This window comes from Oryctolagus cuniculus, chromosome 10 (assembly GCF_051225735.1).
Source record: "Oryctolagus cuniculus isolate XC-2025 breed Fujian yellow rabbit chromosome 10, ASM5122573v1, whole genome shotgun sequence".
Classification (NCBI taxonomy): Eukaryota; Metazoa; Chordata; class Mammalia; order Lagomorpha; family Leporidae; genus Oryctolagus; species Oryctolagus cuniculus.
In genome coordinates, this window is record NC_142876.1 from 114,070,887 (window position 1) to 114,097,500 (window position 26,614).

Here is a 26,614-nt window from a genome sequence, read left to right on the forward strand (position 1 = left end):
CTCCCTTCCTTCTGATTTGTGGTATGAAAGGCAGAGTGACAGAAAAGGAGAGAAAGAAAGAGAAGTGTATCTTTTATCCTTTGGTTTACTCCTGCAAATACCCACCACAGCCAAGCTGAAACCAGGAACCCAGAACTCCACCTGAGTTTCCCATGTGGGCACAGGGACCCAAGTACTTGAATTGTCTTCACTGATGTCCCAGGCGCATTAGCAAGGAGCTGGATCGGCAGTGGATCTGGGCCCAAGCTGGCACTCGCATGGACACTGGTGCCGTGGGTGGCGCCTTCACCTGCGCCACAGTGCCAGCTGCACAGTGTGTCTTAACCTGAGGAGCCTCACCAGATACACTCTCCCTGAATTCCTGCCCCTGTGCCATGAAATTTTGATGCCACAGATACACTGAATCACTATGTAGGATCTCTCTGCTTTTACAGGAAGATTTTTTTCCACCCTCCAAGAAGCAGTTCTGTCCCCTTGGCCAGATGTCTCCAAGCATCTGTTGGAGGCTATGTTAGAATCAGAAAGGCATGTCTTTACTTTGTTTTACGGAAAGCATGTTACTGACCTAGGTGAACTATAAAGGAGTCTGTTCTGTGTTGTGTGTTTTATAATGGAACTCTCTCTGCTTCATTTGTCAGCATCCAAGTTGCAGTGGAATCATTTATGCAGCTTCCCTACAGAGCAAAAAAGTTCCGGTTGTACTGCATGAAGCCTGTTACATTGCACATTGACTTCTGTGAAGACAGCGCCGAGATTGTGTAAGTACAGGTTCTGAAGTCACAGGAATCATGAGTAAACGCCTTCAGTTTGTGTCTGCATTTATGTGCCATCAGTTACCCGCTAGCAGGTTTTGAAGGTCTGGGTTCTGCAGGAGGCAGCCTCTGAGTTGGTGCTGGTCAAACTGGCTGTGAGTAGAATTCTCAGGCACCCCCTCCCAGGCCAGAGCTCTGTGCCTTTTGACTTAAAAAAACAATTTATAAAAAGTAGTAGAGGCCGGCGCCGCGGCTCAATAGGCTAATCCTCCGCCTTGCGGCGTCGGCACACGGGGTTCTAGTCCTGGTCGGGGCGCCGGATTCTGTCCCGGTTGCCCCTCTTCCAGGCCAGCTCTCTGCTGTGGCCAGGGTGTGCAGTGGAGGATGGCCCAAGTCCTTGGGCCTTGCACCCCATGGGAGACCAGGAGAAGCACCTGGCTCCTGCCTTCGGATCAGCGCAGTGCGCCGGCTGCAGCGCGCCAGCCGTGGTGGCCATTGGAGGGTGAACCAACGGCAAAAGGAAGACCTTTCTCTCTCTCTCTCTCTCTCTCTCTCACTGTCCACTCTGCCTGTCAAAAAAAAAAAAAAAAGTAGTAGAGTAATTCTAAAGAAAAGCTTTCATGAAATCAAACTGCTGGAGCATTAAAAAAATGTTGACCACATGCCTGCCTCTGTCCCACGTCTTTCCTCCTGGAGGCCTCTGTGGGCTGTGCAGGCTTTGACCTTCCCACCCTCCATTGGTGCACTTACATACCCATGTGATCGTGGATCCTGCCCTCTGTCAGTGCCCGTACACACCCCTGTGCGCCTGGATCTCGTCCTCTGTGGGTGCACTTAGACACCCCTGTGAGCCTGGATCTCGCCCTCTGTCGATGCACTTACATACCCCTGTGAGCCTGGATCCTCCCCTCTGTCCGTGAGGTTAGACACCTCTGTGGGCATGGACTTTCTTAGGAAGAGAACAGGCTCTCTTGTTTGCAGAATTAACTTAGGAGTAGCTGTGGAGGTTCTTTGCCAATCCATATCCCTCTCCTAACCACTTTGAGTCTTTTTCATGGGTGACTATGACCGATGTGGTTATTGGATTTAACTGCCCCCCCCCATTTGATCTTTAAAATAACTCTTGGAAGGAATGGATCTTGTGATACAGCCGATTAAGCCACTGCTTGGGGCACCTTTGGTTCCATACTGGAGTACCTGATGTAAGTCCTGGCTGCCCACTTCCAGGACAGCTTCCTGCTAATGCCCTATGAGACAGCAAATGGTGGATCGAATCCTGAATACCTGCCACCTGTGAGGGTGACCTGAGTGGAGTTCCGGGCTCCTGGTTTCGGCATGGTCCAGGCCCAGTTGTTGGAGACATTTGGAGAGTGAACCAGTAGATAGAAGATTTCTCTCTCTCTCTCTTGCCCTCTCTGATGCTCTGCCTTTCAAATAAATAAAAATGAATGAACATTTAAAAAACTAAAATAACTCTTGAAGTATGGTGGTAGCATATCTGATAGATCCAAACAAGAGAAATGTAAATATATTATTCTGATCTTGACTTTTTATTTTATTTTTATTCCTTCTAAATACTGGTTTCTCCTGATTTTCTACTGCCTATACCGTTTCCTATGATTTTCTTTCCAAAGCATAGGCGAGATGTAGAAAGGTTAAGTTGATAGAGATCAAGTGGGAGGTGGCGAATGGGTGCTCTAGTGGGCAGAGTGAGGACCATAGCAGCCGCTTCCCCACAGCTGCCCCTACACTGTTGGCTTAGCCGACATGTACTGATCCCTCTCTGTGCCAGCCTGTGGAGACGCAGTGATCTCAGAATCGCTGCCCCAGGGAGCTTGTGTTTTGATTTGTCACAGGTAACTGATGTTGCAGCAGACAGTGCCAGGTGGTGAGCACAGGTCACGTCACTGGGGCCCTGGGATGTGAGTTTGTGTTGGTGCAAGCAGCAGTGCGGAGAGAGGTGTGTCACAGGAAGCAGCTGGGGTCTTTATCCCCACCCAGAGCAGGGCCAGAGCTGTGCTCTCTGTTGTGTGCAGCGTGTGCTTGATTGGTCATGCAGAAAGAGCCCTGTGTGTGGTTTACAAAGCAAGGTTAGTGTACTAGCCTTGGGGTTTTGTTTAATGAAGTTGCCCTGTTCACTGTTTCAGACCTGCCAAGAAGTGGGACAGTGCCGCTATTCAGTACTTTCAGAATGTCCTGAAAGGTAAGCCGGTGCGCACTCAGAGCCTGCTTTGAACTGCCGCCGAGGTCGCTCAGCCTTCTGTGGGTGCGGGCTTGGCCAGGTGCCTGCCTGGCTGTTTGACCCTCTTGGCAGGTTTCCCTAAGTACCTGCAGCTGCTTCTGCCCAGTACTCAGCACCCCTGCAGCTTTGTAGGTGAACGGGGAGGTCAGTAGCTGACAGCTGATCAGAAAGGGGCCTTTTGTGTGGGGGATGCCTGCACGAGAATAGTGTCCACTGCTTTGCTTGCATAGAAGCTGCAACACTGCAGAGTAAATGGACACGGATGTTATTAGACCAGCAGTTGCTGGAAAGCCTAGCTTTGTTCAGTGAGCGAGATTATAGGAAGTGGGTGTTTGCTATATAATAATCAGTTGCTGATTTAAGATGTGTAAAGTGTCATTGACAACCTGTGTAGTGGCTCTCTTCATTTCATGTCAGTGTCTCTTGTGGCATCTGTCCTGACCCCTGGCAGTCAGAAGCCTAGTGACTCTGTCTGCTTCTTAAGGCTGTAGGCTGTTCAGAAGAGTTAGGGAGTGTGAAATGCCTGTGGGACGGCCTGGTACCTAATTGAGTCCTGCCTCCTCTTCTGAGCTGTCCTGCAACACTGGGGAAAGGAAAACCAAGTGCTCTGATGTTGGAAGGAACTGGAGGTTGGAAGGGTCGCTAGATTTGGAATTTGGGCCCTTGTGAGCTCTCTGGGGCTTCTGGGAAGTGAGCATGGGGGTTTGGATGAGGCCGACCATTGGGAGGACCAAGAAGTACCCTGGAGGGGGAGGCATTTGAAGGGTGGCAGGAGGATGCTGTTGATGGGATAAAGGGCTTACTTATAACACCACTGGCCGAAGAGCCTTTTTCACGGCTCCTGGGAAGACTTTGGTCATTTTGGCTCTGGGAACTTTTTCGTGGTTGGCAGAGATTAACAGATGGGAAATAGCCATGATTTTCTCAAGAACGCTTTTAATGTCAGCTGATTTGGGTTTTCTTTTGTGCCATCTAGCAACTACCCAGGTAGAAGCCAAATTATGTGCTGTGGAAGAAGACACTTTTGAGGTTTACCTTTATGTAACCATAAAAAATGAAAAAGTAAGTTGTATTTTAAATTTTAAATTCTATTTTAAATTCTACTTTAGTAAAACAGTGAATAAATGCCAAGTAAAACAGTGTAATTCATGCAGCATAGAAATCATCTTAATATTTCAAAGTCTTAAGTTAAAAGTAGCCAGGACAGTGTATTTTCTATTGATTATTTTTAAAAAATACTTCATTTTATTTAGTGATGGGCAAAAATTATTATAGTAATAAGTCTGAACTGTTGTTTCCTTACAATTTTTAGAAATGACTCATTTGTGGGCCGGCGCCGCAGCTCACTAGGCTAATCCTCCGCCTTGCGGCGCCGGCACACCGGGTTCTAGTCCCGGTCGGGGCGCCGGATTCTGTCCCGGTTGCCCCTCTTCCAGGCCAGCTCTCTGCTGTGGCCAGGGAGTGCAGTGGAGGATGGCCCAGGTGCTTGGGCCCTGCACCCCATGGGAGACCAGGAAAAGCACCTGGCTCCTGGCTCCTGCCATCGGATCAGTGCGGTGCGCCGGCCGCAGCGCGCTGGCCGCGGCGGCCATTGGAGGGTGAACCAACGGCAAAAGGAAGACCTTTCTCTCTGTCTCTCTCTCTCACTGTCCACTCTGCCTGTCCAAAAAAAAAAAAAAAAAAAAAAAAAGAAAAGAAATGACTCATTTGCTACCATGTCAGTTCACTGCTCTCACCTGCTCTGGGGTTTGTTCACAGTGTATTTTGTGGCCTTTTAAAGGATTCACATAAGCGCAGAGAAGGAGATGGCACACATGAGCCCCTCCTGAAGTACCTGCTGCTGCCCTGGTGCAGTTCTGCACCTGGGTCAGAGCGGCAGGGTGGTGTGGATCCAGGGCCTCCGGGAGCCCACACACAGTGCCTTCCTCATGAATTTAACTTTTTTAAAATAATTTTGGACTTTCAGAGGAGCTTCAAAAATAGTATGGAGCTATTTGGATGTGGTTTACCTTGTTTTCCTAATGTTAGCGTCGTACAGAGCCGCAGTGCAGTCAAAAACTGGCAGATTAACATGAGTAAATACTGCTAAAGTGTCCTTGGCCCTCACCGGAGTGTTGCAGTGCTCCCACTGGTTTCCTTTTTCTGGTCCAGGGTCTGAGCCAGGCCTCCAGCTTGCCTCCAGTGTCCTGTCTGGTTAGTCTCCCAGAGTCGGGAGACAGTTCTTCAGTCTTCCTTCATGGCCTGGACGCTTCTGAAGAGTCCTGGTCAGTTATGCTGCAGAGGAACGTTCAGTTTGACTTGGCCTGATGTTCTCATGATCAGACTGAGGTTGTGCATGTTGGCAGAGAGAGAGAGAGGTCTTCCATCCACTGGTTCACCCCCCAACTGGCTGCGACGGCTGGAGCTACGCCGATCCAAAGCCAGGAGCCAGGAGCTTCCTCTGGGTTTCACACACAGGTGCAGGAGCCCAGGGACTTGGGCCATTTTCTGCTTTCCCAGGCCATAGCAGAGAGCTGGATCGGAAGTGGGGCAGTTGGGACTAGAACTGGCACCTGTATGCCATGCCAACACTGCAGGCAGCAGCTTTACCTGCAACACCACAGCGCCAGGCCCTATCAGACATTCTGAATTTGCTACGGTGAGGCTTACTTTTTCCATCATTCCTTCTACAGTTTTAAAACTTTAATTATCTTTTTTAAAAAGATTTATTTATCTATTTGAAAGTCAGAGAGAGAAGGAGAGACAGAGAGAGAGAGGTCTTTCATCTACTGGTCCACTGCCCAACCAGCTGCAATGGCGAGAGCTGAGTTGACCTGAAGCCAGGAGCCAGGAACCTTCCCTGGGCCTCCCACATGGGCACAGGGGCCCAAGGACCCAGGCCATCCTCCAGTGCCTTCCCAGGTCATAGCATAGAGCTGGATTGGAAGTGGAGCAGCCAAGATCCAAACTAGCACCACATGGGATGCAGGATGCTGGCACCACAGGCCTAGGCCCTAACCCGTTGAACCACAGCACTGGTCCTTTATTTATCTTTTTTTAAAAAGATTTTCTTGGCCAGCCCCATGGCTCACTAGGCTAATCCTCTGCCTCTGGCGCCGGCACCCCGGGTTCTAGTCCCAGTCGGGGCGCCGGATTCTGTCCCAGTTGCTCCTCTTCCAGACCAGCTCTCTGCTGTGGCCTGGGAGTGCGGTGGAGGATGGCCTGAGTGCTTGGCCCCTGCACCTGCATGGGAGACCAGGAGGAGGCACCTGGCTCCTGGCTTTGGATTGGAACAGTGCACTGGCTGGCAGGCCATGGCAGCCCCTTGGGGGGTGAACCAACGGAAAAAGGAAGACCTTTCTCTCTCTCTCTCTCTCTCTCTCTCTCTCACTGTCTAACCCTGTCAAAAATAAATAAATAAAATAAAATAAAAATATTTTATTTATTTGAGAGGTAGAGTTATAGACAGAGAAAGACATAGAGAAAGGTCTTCCTCTGCTGGTTCACTCCCCAAATGGCTGCAGTGGCAGGAGCTGAGCTGATCTGAAGTCAGAAGCCAGGAGCTTCTTCCAGCTCTCTCACAGGGGTGCAGGGGCCCAAGCACCTGGGCTATCTCTCACTGCTTCCCAAGGCCATAAGCAGAGAGCTGGCTTGGAAGAGGAGCAGCTGGGATGCAAACTGGACCCATACAGGATGCTGGTGTGGCAGGTGGAGGCTTAGCCTACTGTACAGAGCACAGGCCCCTATTGATCTTTCTGTTTCTTTGAAAGGCAGACAGACAGAGATCCTCAATATCCTGGGTCACTCTCCAAATGCTGTCATTGACTAAGCCTGGGCAGGCCAAAGCAGGGAGCCAGGAACTCAATCTGGGTCTCCCCGTATGGGTTACCAGGCCTCAAATTCTGGAATCATCATCTGCTGGCTCCCAGGGTCTGCATTAGCAGGAAGCTGAATTGAAAGCAGAGCTGGGTTTCAGACCAGGCACTTTGATATGGGATGCAGGCATCCCAAGTGGTGACATAAATAACCACTGTACCAAATGCCTGCCTCTACATTTTTAATGAAAAAACTATCCCTTCTTCCTCACTTACGGAGTGTATTCAACAATTTCTGTTAGTATGGACTTTGGATTATTTGTTTTGTTTGGAAGGTTGTAATCCCCTCAAATTATCATTACCATCTTGCTCAGTTGTCTCAAGTTTGGGTCATTAAGGGCTTCCTTGTGTTCTTCCATTGTGACCCTTCATTGTTTACACACAGTTTTCTGGGGCCCCAAGATGCCCCAAGATCATTTTCCAGACCCAACTGTATAATCAACCACTTCTTCAAGAAATTCTGGTTCCTTTTGTTAAAAAATGACATTTAGATACCCAGATGAGGGCATAGGTGTGTTTGCTGCTATTGGGATGAAAGAGATTGTCATTCCTCTCAGCAGAAAGAGTTAGGAATACAAACATGTACACACACACTTTATAACTGTGTGTACATGCACACACACACATGTCTTTATTGCTAACCTATCCATCTATACTTATGTTAAGGACTCTGATACTTTGATTTCAGTCCAACAACCTAACCCTCCCCTTTCCTTTTTTTTTTTTTATACTTATTTATTTGAAAGACAGAGACAGAGGGAGAGATGCAGAAAAAGAGATTTTCCTTATGCTTGGTTCACTCTCCAAATGGCTGCAATGCCCAGGGCTGGGTCAGGCTGAATCCAGAAGCCAAAAACTCTAACTGGGTCTTTACATGGGTATAAGGGGCAGGTTCAAGCACTTGGACCATCTTCCACTGCCTTCCCAGGTACGTCAGCAGGGAATCGGATTGGAAGCAGAGCAGCAAGGACTTGAGCCAGTGCTCCAGTAGGGGGTGCTGACATCCACAGATGGTGGCTTAACTCGCTGTACCCCAACACTTGCCACTTTCCTTGTTCTTGACACTTTATTTTAACAGTATACTTACCTGATTGACGTAAAGAAATCTCAAATGCCAACATTGCTCTAAGAGATTTGTCTTTAGCCTATTATATACAGCAAAAATACTGTTTTAAAAGTTACTGATGTTAGTGTTTTTCTTTCACAACTTCTTTAATGTTAGTGTTTATTTTGCATTTTGGGTTTCTCACATTCTGGTTGATTTTTATCTGTTATTTTTCATTGTTTATTTTATACTTTGGTGAAAACAAACAAGCAGAAAACTATCAGATTGTTGATTATGAGGGCCAACCTTGTAAGATGTCTTTGTTTTAAAAAGCCTTTATTGACTGCTTTATTCTTGCTGTTTAAAAATAAGTCTTTCTCACCACATGGGTTGGTGTGCTGATAAGACTTGCCTTGACTGAAGGCTGGGAGGTCTGTGCTTAACTGAGGGAGAACTTAAAATGGATGCATGAGGTCATGATTGCCAGAGAAAGAGGATTAGAGCCAATAATCCTCTTTAGGCTCACAAAGGAAACACCAGCATGTGTCCCAGGGTGTTCTGTTTTTTGGGCTGGCAGCTTTCTTTCAAGATGATTTTAAGATACTTCCATGTTGTTGCGTGTGTCAGTGGTCTCCTGTTGTAGGGATGTGATATGTGTGCATTTATTCCTGCACTTATTGATGGTGTTTGAGTTGTGGCCAGCTTGGGGCTGTTACCAATATTCATGTAAAAGTCTTCCTGTGGACCTGTGCTTTTATGACTCTTGAGTAAATACCTAGAATATTATTTTGGGTGGGCCGGCACTGTGGCACAGTGGGTAAAGCCATTGCCTATAGTGCTAGCATCCCATATGGGCACCGGTTAGAGTCCTGGGTGCTTCACTTTTAATCCAGCTCTCTGGTATGGTCTCAAAAAGCAGTAGAAGATGGCCCAAGTCCTTTGGGCCCCTGCACCCATGTGGGAGACCTGGAAGGAGTTCCTGGCTCTTGGTTTAGGATTGGCGCAACTCCGGCCATTGCGGCCAGTTGGGGAGTGAACCAGCAGATGGAAGACCTCTCTCTCTCTCTCTCTCTCTCTCTGCCTCTCTGCCTCTCTGCCTCTCTGCCTCTCTGCCTCTCTGTATGTAACTCTGACTTTCAGATAAATAAATAAATCTTTTAAAAAGAATATTATTTTGTGTAAGTTATGGATAATACTGTAGATATTTAGGAACTGCCAAATTGTTTTCCAAAGTATATCATTTTACATTTCCAAAGGCAATGTATAGGTTCCAATTTCTCTGCTTCCTCTGTTTTAAAGATTTATTTATCAGATTAGATTAAGATGGCAGAGTAGAGAGGGAGCTTACTGCTCTAGTCCAGGAGAAGATAGTTTTTAAAAAGTGGGGATAGTGCAGTCTCAGGGAAGAATTAGGGAGAAAGTGACAGGAAATTCCATGCAAATTAGAGGGACACAGTAGGGAGGGTGTGGATGCCCACAGTTGAGGACCCCAGCAGCCAAGAGCATCAGCACCAGCTTTGGAGACTGAGGTGAGACTAGACTGCAGCAGCTCAAACCAGTGGTGATAAAGCTACAGGAAAAGCCTAGAGGGAATCTGGCTTGGAGCTCTGTGAAGGATGGCATACCTGCCAAACTAGAGGAGGAAAAGGGGGGAGCATGTTTCTCTCTCTCCAATCACCCTACAACAGCATCCTGCAAGAAGCAAATAGAGAGCAGGCACTATTTTGGACATACATAACAGCTGCGCCAGGTTGTGTCTGCACACAGGACCAGACAAGCAGAGACTTCTGAGTCTGGTGGGGAGAACTAATGGGGGCTGGATGCTCATGACTGTGGGAGGCTTTTATGCCAGGACTGTGAGAACAGATAGGCTGTGTGGGAGGGCTCAGGGTGTGGCTGGGACTTTGGGCAGTCACTGTGGGAGACTCCACATGCTCAGGGCTCCCTGGTTACCTGGTGAAGGACATTGCTGGGGAATCTACTTATACCAAGGCCTGCAAAGATCTTTGTGTGATCCTAGCTAGTGCCCAGGCACTGGTGTCGTTGGAAGAGAGGAGGTGAGCTGAGTCTATGCCAACAGAGCAGAACAAACCTCCCCTCTGATTAAAATAATAATAAAGACTTACCACACCCAACCCAGTGTCACCTAAGATACTCCCTTCAGCCTGGAACAGAGCCCCTGGCCATATCCACCTTGTGCCTCTAGGTATCTGCTGAAAAAAATACTCCACTAATCCACAGAGGCATAGTCCAAAGATAAAAGCCACCACAGCTAAAAACAAAGAAATCAATGAGTTAATCTTAAGAAATGCCAAATAAATGCACCAATTCAAGAAACAGGAATAAGGAAGACAACATGATGCCCTCAGAAGATCATAACACTTCAATACTAGATTGTGAAGATGAAGAGATTGAAGAAATGCCAGAAAGAGAATTTAAAAAAATTGATCGTAGGATTACTTAGAAGTTATCAGAAGCAAATGCACGAACTAATGAAATCCATACATGATGTGAAAGAATATTTATCCCACGAAATTGAGATCTTAAAGCAAGATGAAATTTTGGAAATGAAGAATTCAATAGAACAAATAAAAAATGCAGTGGAAAGCCTTAACAACAGAATCGATGAAGCAGAAGAAAGAATATCTGACTTTAGAAGACAAATTGCAGGAAATTATACAGTCATATCAAAAGTGAGAAGAAATTGGAAAACTAAAAAGCATTGTTGGGAATCTTAAGGATCCTATCAAATGACCCAACATACGGGTTCTAGGAGTTCCTGAAGGTGTGGAAAAAGAGAAAGGATTAGAAGGCCTTTTTGGTGAAATAATAACAGAAAACATCCCCAATTTGGAGAAAGGGACATCCAAGTACAGGAAGCACATAGAGCTAATTAGACATGACCAGAAAAGATCTTCACCATGACACATTGTAATCAAACTCTCCCAAGTAAAACATAAGGAAAAGATTCTAAAATGTACATGAGAGAAATGCCAGATTAATTTCAGAGGATCTCCAATTAGACTCACAGCAACCTTACCATCAGAAACCCTACAGGCTAGGAGAGAATGATGAGATAAATTCCAAGGCTTAAGAGGAAAAAAAAACTGTCAACCCATAATACTGTACCCTGCAAAGCTGTCATTTAAAATGAAGGTGAAATAAAGACCTTCCGTAACAGAAATTGAAAGAATTTGTCACCACCTGTCCAGCTTTGCAAAAGATGCTTAAAGATGTGCTACACACAGAAACACAGAAACATGGGTATAACTGTGAAAGAAGATGAAGGCAGAAAATCTTTCAGTAAAAATACAAAGGAAATCCAAAGGAAACAATAGGAATATTTATGGGAAAATGGCAGGGTGAAATTTTTACTTATCAATAGTCACTTTGAATGTAAATGGACTCAACTCTTCAGTTAAAAGGCACAGATTGGCAGAATGTTTTGTATTTGTTGCCTACAAGAAACACATCTCACCAACAAGGATGCATGTGAACTGAAAGTGAAAGATTGGAAAAAGATATTCCATGCTAACAGAACCACAAAAGAGCTGGTATAGCCATCCTAACATCTGACAAAATAGAATTTAACACAGAAGCTGCTAGGAGACAAAGAAGATCCCTATGTAATGATTAAGGGATCAATTAAACAGGAAGATGAACTGTTAAAAACATATATGCACCTAATTACAGGGCCGTTGCTATTTAAAAAAAATGTTAAGGAATCTAAAAGACAATACAGTAATAATGGGGGACTTCAAAACTCCCTTTCAGCAATGGACAGATCACCAGACAGAAAATCAGCAAGGAAACAGTTAATTGACAATATAGACCAAATGGAACTAACAGATACCCATAGATCTTTTCAACCTACAGTTGCAGAATACACATTATTCTCACCAGTGCATGAACTTTTCTAGGATTGACCACATGCTAGGCCATAAAGCAAGTCAGCAAATTGAAAAAACATTGAAATCATATCATGCATCTTCTCGGACCACAATGCAGAAAAGCTGGAAATCAGCAACTCAGGAATCTCTAGAACATATGCAAACACATGGAGACTGAACAGCATGCTCCTGAATGAACAGTGGGTCATTGAAGAAATCCAGAAAGAGAAATAAAAAAAATTTCTGGAGGGGCCATTGCTGTGCTGTAGCATGTAAAGCTGCCGCCAGCAGTGCCTGCATCCCATGTGAGTGCCGGTTCAGTCCCAGCTGCTCCAATTCTGATCCAGCTCTCTGCCATGGCTTGGGAAAGCAGCAGAAAGTGCCCCAAGTATTTGGGCCCCTGCACCCACGTGGGAGACCTGGAAGAAGCTTCTGGCTCCTGGCTTCAGATTGGCACAGCTCTGGCCATTGCAGCCAACTGGGGAGTGGATCAGCACAGCTCTGGCCATTGTGACCAATTGGGGAGTGGATCAGCACAGCTCTGTCCATTGTGACCAATTGGGGAGTGAATCAGCAGATGGAAGACTCCCTCCTCCCTCCTCTCTCCTCCCTCCTCCCTCCAGCAGATGGAAGACTCCCTCCAGCAGATGGAAGACTCCCTCCTCCCTCCTCCCTCTCCCTCCCTCCTCCCTCCTCCCTCTCCCTCCCCCTCCCTCCCTCCTCCCTGATCTGTGATAATTAACGAAGCACCTAAAAGACAATCAGTTGAAGTTTAATTGACAGGCAGAGAGAGAGTGTCTTACATCTGCTGGTTCACTCCCCAGATGGCCACAATGGCTGGAACTGAACTGATCTGAAGCCAGGAGCTTCTTGCAGGTCTCCCACATGGGTGCAGGGGCCCAAAGGCTTGAGCCATCTTCCACTGCTATCCCAGGCCGTAGCAGAGAGCTGGATCAGAAGTGGAGCAGCAGGGACTCAAACCAGTGCTCATATGGGATGCCCACACTGTGGGCCACAACTTTACCTCCTATGCCACATCGCCAGCCCCTAAGCTTACTTTTTTTTTTTTTTGACAGGCAGAGTGGACAGTGAGAGAGAGAGAGACAGAGAAAGGTCTTCCTTTCGCCATTGGTTCACCCTCCAATGGCCGCTGCGGCTGGCGCATCACGCTGATCCGAAGGCAGGAGCCAGGTGCTTCTCCTGGTCTCCCATGCGGGTGCAGGGCCCAAGCACTTGGGCCATCCTCCACTGCACTCCCTGGCCACAGCAGAGAGCTGGCCTGGAAGAGGGGCAACCGGGACAGAATCTAGCACCCCAACTGGGACTAGAACCTGGTGTGCCGGTGCCACTAGGCGGAAGATTAGCCTATTGAGCCACGGCGCCGGCCCTAAGCTTACTTCTAAGGGTACAGTTTAAAAACTTGCCATGGGACCCCAAATCCCCTTAAGCTTGGTGGTAAAAATACCATCTTAAATGTTAAAGTGATTGGATACAATTTAACTGTCTCGTAATAATAATAGATGAAATTAATAAGGAGTAAATACTCCAACATGAGAAGCAGTCCACACAGCAGACTGATTGAATGACAGTCACTGTAAGTAGCATTCTGACCTCAGAATAATCCTTTAAGGCATTCTGGTCTGGCTGAAAAGCCAACAAGAGCATTTCAGGCATGGAAAGCCGAGACACTGTGGCAAAAAATGTCCTACGTGAAGGACCTCGGTAGGTCAGATCCCAGTGGAAAGAAGTAGTTATCAAAGAAAGAGGTACTTTTCTATGAAGGGAGGAGAGAACTCCTTTGCTGATGGCCTTGTCTAAATACTGATGTAGTTTGTGGATTCAACAGGCTCCAAAGCCTAGGCAGCTCATGTCAAGAGCCTTGGGTGATCACTGATGTTATACATAAGAGTGTTAATTGTTAAATTAACTACAGGAATCACTGTGCACTAACTTCCCATGCAGGACCTCTGTCCTCAAAGAGTTATAATTATGTCTGAGTGCTCACAAGAGACATATCATTCTTGGGTGCTTTTTTAAAGTTATTAAATTTCTAAAAATAAAATGAAATTAACTTCAAGATACGATGACTTTGAAAAAGCCCTTGTCTGGACTGTTGAGGAACAGTTTTTGTTTTGTTGTGGTTGTTCCAATTGTTGAACTGTTTACTTAATACAGAGTTGATCTTCTGTGCATAAAGTTAATCAAACTGGATTTCAGTGGAGAATGGGACTGGGAATGAAAGAGGAAGGAGGAGGAGGGGTGGAGTGTGGGTGGGAGGGCAGGTGTCATAGGAAGAATTATTATACTTCTAAAGTTGTACTTATGAAATGCATGAAGTTTGTATTCCTTAAATAAAATGTTTCTTTGGGAAAAAAAAGATTTATTTATGTATTTGAGAGGAAGAGTAGTAGAGAGGGAGAGAGATCCTCCACTGATTCACTCCACCAAATGGTTACAACAGTCAGGACTGGGCCAAGCTGATGCCAGCAACCTGGAACTTTGTCCAGGTCTCTTACATGGGTGGCAGGGACATGAGGGTCATCCTCTGCTGCCTTCCCCGGCACATTAGCAGGAAGCTGGTTTGGAAGCGGAGGAGCCAGGACTTGAGCTGGCACTCTGATACAGGATGCCACAGCGCTTAATCCACTGCAAAGCGATGACTGCCCCTCTCCACTTCCTTTCTGATGCTCTGTGCTTGTTCTGAAAGATAAGTAGTGGTGGCTCCCGGTGGTTTAAGTTTGCCTTTCCCCAAAAACAAAAAATGTTTTCACATCCTTTTTTGCCATCCTCTGTCGTCTTTAGTGACATTGAGACCTTTTGCCCGTTTTCCATTGGGTAGTTCTCTTTTCATTGAGTTTCAGAGAGATACATGTTCTCTCTGTATTTATTCTAGGTACATGTCTATTCAGGCACCTGGTTTTAAAATGTTTTGCCCCGTCTTGTCACTGTCTTTGGAAGAGCAGAGTTTTCGTTTTGATCAAATCTCATTTGTCAGTCTTCCTTTTATGGTTAATGCTTTGTCCTTGTTTTCCCACCAGATCTCTGCCTGGCTGGGTGGTGTTGGCTCTCTAGTGCCTTTTCGAGGATTGTATTTCACACAGATCATTGCTGTTTTCTTAGCAGGAGGATCGGTGAGAAGTATTCAGTTCACCATTACCACAACAGAAGTCCTGAGATCAGCTTTTACCATGTTGTGTTCTGTAAAGTCCTCTTGAGTTGAGTCTGAAATGCTTTCTTCAGTCATGTGACCATCCTGTCTTACCCTTCATGAAATGTGTTGCATCTGCAGGTTTGTGTTAATGACGACCTGGTTGCAAAGAATTTTGCTTGTTATGTGTCACCCATGGAGAAGCAGCAGCTGGATTCTGTAGAGAAACCAAGATTAAATATGAACTCAGCCTGCTCCAAGAAACTCAACCCAGCTCTTACTCTTTGGCCAATGTTTTTGCAAGGAAAATATTTCCAAAGAATGGAAGGTGAGTGAATTCTCTGACCAACTTGTATTTCTCTCAGATTGTTCACGACCTTACTGTATTGATAGGAGTTATTGTGCCAACTTTTCCCCATGTGGAGACATAGACTTGGACTGTTTAAAGTTTAATCCTGATGAGTCTGAGATAGGTTTTAAGGTCCTGAAACTGCTACAGTTTGTTTACGTGAGACCAGGAAGAAACAATTCTGGTTTCTTGTTAACATTATGTTTTCAGAAGTCCAGATGTCTGCAGCTTAAAGTTATTTGCAAAGTAAGTTTTTGAATAAGTTTTAAACACACTTTAAAAAAATATTTATTTATTTGAAAGGCAGAGTGATGGAGAAGGAGAGTTGAAAAAGATCTTCTGGGGCCGGCGCTGTGGTGTAGTGAGTAAAGCCGCCACCTGCAGTGCCAGCATCCCATATAGGTGCCAGTTCAAGTCCCGGCAGCTCCTCTTCCAATCCAGCTCTCTGCTGTGGCCTGGGAAAGCAGTAGAGGATGGCCCAAGTCCTTGGGCCCCTGCACCCACGTGGGAAGACCCGGAGGAGGCTCCTGGCTTCATTCGGATAGCACAGCTCCAGCCATTGCTGCCATTTGGGGAGTGAGCCAGCGATTGGAAGACCTCTCTCTCTCTCTGCCTCTCCTTCTCTCTCTGTGTAACTCTTTCAAATAAATAAAATAAATCTTAAAAAAGTAAATAAAAAGTAAAGAGATCTTCCATTCACTGGTTCACTTCCCAAATGGCCACAACAATCAGAGCTGGGCCGGGCCAAAATCAGGAACCTGGAACTCCATCAGGGTCTCCCATGTGGATGGCAGTCTTAGCCTGTACCTCACAGCAATCAATTTATTAGATGAACATCTTTAACTTTGCTCAAATATTCATCAGTTCTAAGGAAATTGCAACCTCGAAATTGCATTCTGTTTTAGCTGTGAAACTCAATTTGAGGAAAATCCACTTTTCAGTGACTTTAAATCAGCAAAAGGAATATCCTTTGGATAGTGAGTCAACAGATAGAAGATCTCTCTCTTTGTCTCTCTTTGTCCCCTGTACTCTGCCTTTCAAATAAACAAAATGTCTAAAACTGGGGGCAGTGTTGTGGTGTAGTGGAGTGGGTTGAGTGGCTGCTTGTGACATAGAGTGCCAATTCAAGTCTTGGTGATCCAGCTTCCTGCTAATGCATATGAGAAGGCAGCACAAGATGGCCCAATTGTTTGGGCCCCTGCACCCATGTGGGAAACTCGGAAAAGCCTCCTGGTTCCTGGCTTCGGATCGGCCCAGCTCTGGCTGTTGGAGCCATTTGCAGAGTGAACCAGCAGATGGAAGACTTTTCTCTGTCTCTTCTTCTGTCTGTAATTCTACCTCTCAAATAAATCTTTTTTTAAAGAGTTATTTATTTAAAATGTATTTTTCTATAAGGTATGAAGAAGGGGCAGTTGTAGACTGTGGAAATGATTTTTTAAATGTCACTCACATTCCTGTCCCCACCCAGGTATTTTGTTCTTTAAAGCACCAATAAGAACAGAAATCATGTAATTTGGAGTTTTATTTCAAGCTTTAATCCTAAAATTTGTTCTTTTGATCAGATTCTCATGGTTTAAATTTGCTGACACATTCTCTGCAGCATACGAGGTGCAAGGATGTTGTTGGTGACCTGGAGCCAACTGCTGCAGTGCTGGGTGAGTTCTACTACTTTGGCTTATTTCATAGGCAGAGTAAGAGAATACTCTTATCTGTCTAAAGCTTATGAAGGTTGTTTAGAGGGGCTGTGGTAGCTTCTCGCGCTCTCGCGCTTGCTCGCTCGCTCTCTCTCTAGTGGAGCCAGTTTGTGACATAGGTGCTGTCAGTGGTAACTGGCCCTATGGTGCATCCTTAGAGCTTGTCTGTGTGTGGTACGGATTTTTCTCAGCCTGGCCTAGGCCAGTGGTGTGTTCTCAGGCTGTACATATGCTTTTGTGGCTGAGTTTTCTTTCAAGCAATCAAGCGTGTACAGGCAAGGAAGACACACTGAGGAGGGCAGAGATCACCAGTCTTTGATTTCATATCTTGTGTAGATATTTGATTAATTAGAATGTTGCACCAGGGTGAAATCTGTTGGCTTCTTTCTTTTTTTTTTTAAAGTTTTTATTAATCTATTTGAAAGGTAGAATGAAATGTGCAGCCACTTGCAACGCGCACATCTTGTATCGTAGTGCTTGTTTGAATCCTGTTCCTTTGCTTTAGATCCAGTTCCCTGCTAATGTACCTTGGAAAACTGTGGAATCAGAAGATGACCCAAGTATGTGGGCCCCTGTACCCACATGGGAGACGCAGATGGAGTTACAGGCTCCTGGCTTCAGCCTGGGCAAGTCTCAGATGTTGTGGCCATTTGGGAACTGAACTAGCAAGTGGAAAACCTCTCTCTCTCCCTTTCGAATAAATAAATAAATCTTTTTTAAAAATATACATGGTTCATACCTTACAAGTGGCTGCTTAATCTGCTGTGCCATAATGCTGGCCTCTCATGCATATCTTTGAAAAGGAAAATGTTATAGTGAACCAACAAAAGCTGATGTGAAGTATGACTAGATGGTTATGTAAAAAAGCAAAATTGTTAGATGTTGTTTATGCATGTAATTATTTTCCTTTAATCCTTGTAAAAAGCTATTTTAACTGTATTTCAATTAATTTTTGCTATTTCTCTTTGAAATTGCCTTATATAATTTTATTTTAATTTTTAAAAATTAAGTTATTTGAGAGACAGAAAGGGCAGGAAGGGAGAGAGCTTGCCCCCATGTGTTGTCTCCATGTGCCTGTAACAGCCCAGGGCCAGGTTGGGGGGTGCTGAAGTCAGGAGCCAGGAACTCAGTCCAAGTCTCTGAGATGTGTAGCAGGACCCTGATCACTAAAGCCATCGCTGCTGTCTCTCAGGGTCTGCATTAGCAGGAAGCTGGAGTCGGGAGCCTAAGTCAGGCATTGAACCTAGGCACCACAATATGAAACATGAACGTCAGTTGCTAGGCCAAATGCCCATTCTACATTACATATATTTTTTAAAACCAAAGAGTAATGCTTTGCTAATGGTTGGTCAAATAAATAGCATAAAATGGCTGTCATGGAAAGTGATTTTCTCCTGTTCATACTTTTTTTTTGGAAGATTTTTTTTTTTTATTTGAAAGACAGAGTTACAGACAGAGAGGTCTTTCATCCACTCGTTCACTCTCCAGATGGCCGCAATGGCTAGAGCTACGCCAATCCAAAGCCAAGAGCCAGGAGCTTCTTCCAGGTTTCCCACGTGGGTGCAGGGGCCCAAGCACTTGGGCCATCTTCTGATATCCCAGGCCATAACAGAGAGCTGGATTGGAAGAGGAGCAGCCAGGACTAGAACCGGCGCCCATATGGGATGCTGGTGCTTCAGGGCAGGGCTTTAACCCACTGCGCCATAGCACTGGCCCCTCCTGTTCATACTTGTCTCATCCTAGGTTGCTCCCCAGACATAAACCTTTTTATTTTAAAGCTCTTTATTTTGATATTTAATTCTGAACTTTAAAAATAATTACATATGTGTATTTTTTACTGTTTTGAGGCTTGTCAGCTGTAGACATGGTCATGATTTCTGTGACAGATGAGCTCCCGTACCCCTGTCCACAGTCATTCCTTCTAAAGACCTTTGTGAAGCACTTACTCTAAGTCAGGTGCTATTCTGGCGATTCATCTGCTTCTGCGGAGTTTGCATCCATCTTCTCAGTAGAAGTATTTTTAGAATAATCCCAGACATTCTAAAAAGTTGGAGAACATTGTAAAGAGTGTTTTTCCCAAAACCACTAAAAAAAAGTTGCTGCCTTAATGTCCATCGTTCCCTAATACCTGAGTGTTTCTTCATCAGACAAGGACATTCCCCCAAATATCCACAACAGCCATCAAAAGCGGAATGGAATGGTAGCAGGCACCCGTGTGACCCTGTAACCCTCAGACCCCAGTCAGATTCTGCTGATAGTGGAGGGATGCGGGTTAGCGCCACTGAACTGCTTTAGTGATCGTCTCCTGAGTGCTGTGCCGTCGGGAGCTGTTCCCCGGTCCTTCCTGATGCCTTACCTGACTGTGCGCCGTGTCCTTCAGCCTTGCCTTGGGCTGTTCATCCCGTCCCGTCCTGCCAGACGACGCAGGGTTTCCCTTGGCCCTGTTCCTGATGGAGTTCACTGTATCACTGAGGAAGGTGGAGCCCGCCGGGCTTCTCCACTGAAAGCTGTGCTCTTGCCCATTGTGAGGGCTTTGCAGACAGGTGCTGGGAAACCATGTAAAGACTTCTGTCCCTTGTATTTGCTCATGTATTCATGAGCATATTAATGTGGATTCCTATCTGTAACAGAAATCAGCAGCTCTTCTAAATTGCCCTTGCTTCCTTTCATAGGGAATGGCATTTTTCAGCCAAAATCTGAGAGCCAGGTGTGGTTGTTAGGGTACCATTGCTCTGAGGCACTCCTGTGGACAGAAGCAAGGATATGTATGTCTTTGGCGTGTGTGTACATCTGTACATCTATTATCTTTTCTATGTATTGAAAATCAGGAGTTGGGGCCGGCGCTGTGACACAGTGGGTTAAAGCCCTGGCCTGAAGCGCCAGCATCCCATATGGGCGCCGGTTCAAGACCCGGCTGCTCCACTTCCGATCCAGCTTCTGCTATGGTCTGGGATAGCAGTAGAAGATGGCCAAAGTCCTCGGGCCCCTGCACCCATGTGGGAAACCTGGAAGAAGCTCCTGTTTCCTGGCTTCAGATTGGTGCAGCTCCGGCCATTGCGGCCAATTGGGGAGTGAACCATTGGATGGAAGACCTCTCTCTGTCTCTCTCTAACTGTTTTAAATAAATAAATAAATCTTAAAAAGAAAATCAGGAGTTGATGTGTATGTGTGTCCATACACACACATATTTATATCTGTCTCTTTTGGTGTCATTAGAAGTTAACTTTTTTTAAAAAAATTATTTATTGAAAAGGCAGAGTTACAGAGAGAGGAAGAGAGAACAAGTGACATCTTCATCTGCTGGTTCATGCCCTAAATGACTGCAGTAGCCAGGCCTGGGCCAGGCCAAAGCCCAGAGCCCAGAGCTCCATCTGGGTCTCATGTGTTTTTCAAGGGCCCAGGTACTTGGGCCATGGTCAGCTGCTTTCCCAGGAGCACTAGCAGGGAACTGGATCAGAAGTGGGGCAGCTGGGACTCAAACTGGCACTCATAGGGAGTGCTGTCATCACAGGCAGCAGCTTAGCCTGCTGTGCCACAGTGGCCCTGATGTTAGTAACATGTTTGACGGATTTTTTTTCCTCCTTTCCTTCTATAGATTAGTGTTTCTTCATCTCTCATCCTTTTCTCTTAGCCTTCTTTTTTCTTTTGAAAAATTATTTATTTGAGAGGCAGAGAGAACACTTGCATTTGCTGTTTCACATCCCAGAATGCCTGGGCTGGACTGGGGTTGAAGCTGGGAGCCTGGGATGCTATCCGAGTCTTCTAAGTGGGAGGCAGGAATCAGATTACTGGAGCTGTCACCACTGCCTCCCAGAGTCAGCATTAGCAGGAGGCTGGAGCCAGAGCCAGAGCCAGGTGACCTAGGTGTCCTGACATGGATGTGTGTGTCTCAACTGCTAGGTTAAGTGCCCACCAAGCTCCTTTTTTTCTATTTTGTATTTACTTTTACTTTAAATGAACTGATTTCTGAGAGGTTTTCTTAATTTTTTGAATGTCATCCTCTTTGTTTCCAGTCTAGTATTTATCTTTTGAGTTTTCAGTTTAAAGACTTTTTATTGCCTAATTTTTTTTGTTTGTTTGCCTGCCTTTTTATATCCAACTGTTTTGTTCCATGAATACTATTCCTTATTCTCGCTGGTGTTCTAAATAGTTTTACAGACTTTTACATCTTTTTAAAAATCCTTTCAGACCGTTATTTTATTTCAGGCCTGAATCTCCCTTCCCACGCTTTGTTTCTTGATTGCCATGTATTGATGGCACTGCACTACTTTGTGCTTTTTGTTTGAAGGCTGATCTTGTGTGGACATTTTCTCTTTGTGAATTTCAACTACTACCTCTACTCCAGCTCCAGATTGGAGTTTGTGTTCTCAGCTGAGATGCTGCACCCCCAAACAGGTAGTGTAATTCTAGACCCCAGCTACGCATGCCTGGCCTGCACAGTACCTTAGAGAAGGATCAGACCAGAATGCGGTATCAGCTCACATTGCCGTGTTAGCTCTTTGTTTCAGTAGTTTAGTGTCTAATGGCTGGTTTTCTTATTAGTACTTACAGTGAACACTGCTGGAACTGCCTCTGGAGGTTCCTAGGAGATGATGTGGGGTTGGATTCCCTTCCTTGGAAGTCATGCCTCAATTTTTACAACCTGTAAATACCCAGCTTGATTATCTGTAGTATTCACTAAATGATTGTTTTCACTTCTCAAAATCAGATTTAGGCTTAGCTGATAAAGATTTATTTAAGATTTATTTATTTATCTGAAAGGCAGAGTTACAGAGAGGCAGAGGGAGAGAGACAGGTGTTCCATCTGCTGGTTCAGTCCCCAGAGGGCTGCAATTCCAGGAGCTGAGCCTCTTCCTGGTATCCCACATGGGTGCAGGGGCTCAAAGACTTGGACTATCTTCTGCTTTCCCAGGCCATAGCAGAGAGCTGGATCAGAAGTGGAGCAGCCAGGACTTGAACCGATGCCCAAATCGGATGCCAGCACTGCAGGTGGTGGCTTTACACCACAGCGCCAATCCATGATGAAGATATTTGAAAGAGAGTGCTTTAGAATTTTTTATACCTCCTGGGTTATTCAGATTCAGCTTGTTTACTTTCATCTTAAAATTTTTTTAAATTTATTTTAAGGTATAGGGAGAGAGAATTTCTATCTGCTAGCTTACGTCCCAAACACCCACAGTGGCCAAGGATGAGCCAGGCTGAAGCTGAGAACCAGGAACACAACCCAGGTCTCCCGTGTAGGTGGCAGGTACCCAGTTACTTGAGACATCCCCACTGCCTTCTGGGGTCTACATTAGGAAGAAGCTGCAATGAGAAGCTGTAGCCAGGAATCAAGTCCAGGTGCTCCTGTGTGGGATGTGGGTCTCATAACCACTAGGACAAATGCAGGTGCCCATCATCCTGTTTTCTGGTAGCTTCTGTGTCTTTTTTTTTTTAAGATTTATTTTATTTATGAAAGAGTTACAGAGAGAGGAAGAGCCAGAGAGAGAGATTTTCCATCCACTGATTCACTCCCCAAATGACTGTGATGGCCAGAGCTGAGCTGAGCTGAAGCCAGGAGTCAGGAGTTTTTTCTGATCTCCCATGCAGGTGCAGGGACCCAGGGACTTGTGCCATCTTGTACTGCTTTCCCAGGCCATAGCAGAGAGCTGAATTGGAAGAGGAGCAGCCTGGACTAGAACTGGTGCCCATATGGGATGCTAGCACTGCAGGCCGGGCCTTTAGCTCACTGCACTACAGCGATCGATGGCCCTCTGTGTCTGTTGCATGATAAAGTGAGATGCACAGGACAGAGCTGGTGTAGCAGAGAGATGGCTGTATATCAGAGGACAAGGAACTAGAGTCATATTTGAGGAAGAGTAGGGCAGAGAAGGTACAATGGGTCCTTCAGAGCTCATGTAGTGCAGGTATCTATTGTTCTGTGTACCCCTAAAAGAAGTGATGTGCATAGTTGTGAACCTGAACTTGGCTGAAACTGACTTACAGTCAGTATTCCAGTTACAACAAATCTCCCCATTTTATAATGCTCTGGATTCTGTGATCAGGACCTCAGAGTGGCCCCCAGGAGTGTTTGTCACTGTTTCTCAGTGTCTTGGGCCTCAGCTGGAAAGACATAGAGGCTGATGGTAACCAAACACTGGGATTCACCTGAAGACTGTGTAGTCAGGTTCTGGCAGTTGATGCTGGCTTTGGGCTGGAACCTCAGCTGAGGCTGTTGTCTGACCTGTAGCAGCCTTGTGTTGCTTGGGCACCTCCCAACCTGGTGGCTGGGTTTCAACAGTGAGTGTCCAAGAGAGCAAGTCTTGTTGTGATCTAGCCTTAGAGTCATGCAGCATCACTCCCATGTCTTTGATGAACCCACTCAGGTTCATGGGAAAGTAAAATACTCGTAGATCCCATCTTGCTATGGGAGTCAAAGTCGCATTGTAATTATGTGTTGGGAGATAAGACTGTTGCCTTCTTTGGAAAAGATCTCTGCTAAGTTGGGAAAATAAATTATGTTTCATTTTTCATTAAACTGATAGGGGAATTTTTAGAACCTTTTTCTTAACAGTCAGGGTTGACACAAGATTTTTTTTTAACTTTTATTTAATGAATATAAATTTCCAAAGTACAGCTTATGGATTACAATGGCTTCCCCCCCATAATGTCCCTCCCACCTGCAACCCTCCCCTTTCCCACTCCCTCTCCCCTTCCATTCACATCAAGATTCATTTTCGATTCTCTTTATATACAGAAGATCAGTTTAGCATACATTAAGTAAAGATTTCAACAGTTTGCTCCCACACAGAAACATAAAGTGAAAAATAATAGATGATTTTTTAAATGATGATGAAATCAGATCAGACCTATTGTCATGTTTAATCCCAGTGAGAGTCAAGTTGGGAATTGATAATTTCTTCTTCTTTTTTTTTTTTTTTTTTTACAGATCAGTTTAGTATACATTAAGTAAAGATTTCAACAGTTTGCACCCCCATAGAAACACAAAGTGAAATATACTGTTTGAGTACTTGTTATAGCATTAAGTCTCATTAAGGACAGAGATCCTACATGAGGAGTAAGTGCACAGTGACTCCTGTTGTTGACTTTACAAATTGACACTCCTGTTTATGGCATCAGTAATCTCCCTATGCTCCAGTCATGAGTTTCCAAGGCTATGGAAGCCTTTTGAGTTCTCCGACTCTTATCTTGTTTAGACAAGGTCATAATCAAAAGTGGAGGTTCTCTCCTCCCTTCAGAGAAAGGTACCTCCTTCTTTGAAGAGCTGTTCTTTCCACTGGGATCTCACTCACAGAGATCTTTCATTTAGGGTTTTGTTTTTTTTTTTTTTTTTTTTTTTTTTTTTTTTTTTTTTTTTGCCAGAGTGTCTTGGCTTTCCATGCCTGAAATACTCTCGTGGGCTTTTTAGCCCGATCAGAATGCCTTTAGGGCTGATTCTGAGGCCAGAGTGCTGTTTAGGACATCTGCCATTCTATGAGTCTGCTGAGTATCTCGCTTCCCATGTTGGATCACTCTCCCCTTTATTTATTCTATCGGTTAGTGTTAGCAGGTACTAGACTTGTTTATGTGCTCCCTTTGACTCTTAGTCCTTTCATTATGATCAATTGAACTGAAATTGATCACTTGGACTAGTGAGATGGCATTGGTACATGCCACCTTGATGGGATTGAATTGGAATCCCCTGGTATGTTTCTAACTCTACCATTTGGGGCAAGTCAGCTTGAGCATGTCCCAAATTGTACATCTCTTCCCTCTCTTATTCCCACTCTTATATTTAACAGGGATCACATTTCAGTTAAATTTCAACACTTAAGAATAACTGTGTATTAATTACAGAATTAAACCAGTCATATTAAGTAGAACAGACAAAAAAATACTAAGAGGGATAACGTATTAAGTTGTTCATTAACAGTCAGGGCTATGCTGATCAAGTCACCGTTTCTCATAGTGTCCATTTCACTTCAGGAGGTTTCCTTTTTGGTGTTCAGTCAGTTGTCACTGATCAGGGAGAACATATGATATTTGTCCCTTTGGGACTGGCTTATTTCACTCAGCATGATGTGTTCCAGATTCCTCCATTTTGTTGCAAAGGACCGAATTTCATTGTTTTTTACTGCAGTATAGTATTCTAAAGAGTGCATATCCCATAATTTCTTTATCCAGTCTACCGTTGATGGGCATTTAGGTTGGTTCCAGGTCTTGGCTATTGTGAATTGATCTGCAATAAACATTAGGGTGCAGACCGCTTTTTTGTTTGCCAATTTAAATTCTTCTGGGTAAATTCCAAGGAGTGGGATGGCTGGGTCGAACAGTAGGGTTATCTTCAGGTTTCTGAGGAATCTCCAGACTGACTTCCATAGTGGCTTGACCAGTTTGCATTCCCACCAACAGTGGGTTAGTGTCCCTTTTTCCCCACATCCTCGCCAGCATCTGTTGTTGGTAGATTTCTAAATGTGAGCCATTCTAACTGGGGTGAGGTGAAACCTCATTGTGGTTTTGATTTGCATTTCCCTGATTGCTAATGACCTTGAACATTTTTTCATGTGCCTGTTGGCCATTTGGACTTCCTCTTTTGAAAAATGTCTATTGAGGTCCTTGGCCCATCTCGTAAGTGGGTTGTTGGTTTTGTTGTTGTGGAGTTTCTTGATCTCTTTGTAGATTCTGGTTATTAACCCTTTATCTGTTGCATAGTTTGCAAATATTTTTTCCCATTCTGTCGGTTGTCTCTTCACTCTCCTGACTGTTTCTTTTGCAGTCCAGTAGCCTGTGGGCTGGATGCTCTTCACAGAGGGGAGCACTGGCCTCCCCACAGGGTCACCAGCTCGCCCTGCAGCCTGGGGCCCCCAGCTCTGGCACCCGGGAGACTCCTCAGTCGTCCTCGCTACCAGCCTGCTGCCACTCTCCCTCGGACCCTTGCAGACAGCTAACTCTGTTCTTACGGGGACAGGACGCAGGGGAAGGAGACAAAAACCAACGATATTTTTAAAAGCAATTAGAAAATAAACTTAAAAACAGCAACAGTAACAGGCGTGGACACCTGGCACCCTGGTTAAGGAGCCAGTTAGATGTCCACATCTGACACCTGCATCTCTGGCTCCTGGCTCGTTTCCTGCTAATGCAGATCTTGGGAGGCAGCGGTGATGGCTCAGGGAATTGGGTCCCTGCACCCATGTGGGAGATCTGGCTTGAGTTCCTGGCTCCTGGCTTCAGCTACAAGTATGTGATGACAAAAGGGCATCCCATATGGGCGCGCCAGTTCGAGTCCCAGCTGCTCCACTTCCTATCCAACTCTCTGCTGTGGCCTGGGAAATCAGCGGAGAATGGCCCAACTCCTTGGGTCCCTGTACCCGTGTGGGAGACACAGAGGAAGCTCCTGACTCCTGGCTTCAGATCGGTGCAGCTCTGGCCATTGTGGCCATCTGGGGAGTGGACGAGCAGATGGAAGACCTCTCTCTCTCTCTGCCTCTCCTTCTCTCTCTGTGTAACTCTAACTTTAAAATAAATGAATAAATCTTTAAAAAAAAAAAGATGAATCAGGGGCCGGTACTGTGGCATAGTGGGTAAAGCCACTGCCTTAATGCTGGCATCCCATACGGGAAAAAGAAATAAAAGGGCATCCCAAAATATATCGAGAATTGTT

At 45.3% G+C, this 26,614-nt stretch overlaps 2 protein-coding genes across 3 annotated transcripts in view; both read left to right on the forward strand.

The window, feature by feature from the left end:
- LOC138846706 (uncharacterized) overlaps positions 1 to 26,614 on the forward strand; it is a 480,670-nt gene that overhangs the window by 153,394 nt on the left and 300,662 nt on the right. The window lies entirely within an intron of this gene.
- LOC149124433 (putative ATP-dependent RNA helicase TDRD12) overlaps positions 1 to 26,614 on the forward strand; it is a 53,606-nt gene that overhangs the window by 22,360 nt on the left and 4,632 nt on the right. The window contains exons 3-7 of the mRNA XM_089306583.1: positions 639 to 758; positions 2,900 to 2,955; positions 3,971 to 4,056; positions 15,073 to 15,259; positions 16,843 to 16,935. Of these exons, the coding sequence (XP_089162709.1) occupies positions 639 to 758; positions 2,900 to 2,955; positions 3,971 to 4,056; positions 15,073 to 15,259; positions 16,843 to 16,935 (542 nt within the window). The remainder of the gene's footprint in view (positions 1 to 638; positions 759 to 2,899; positions 2,956 to 3,970; positions 4,057 to 15,072; positions 15,260 to 16,842; positions 16,936 to 26,614) is intronic.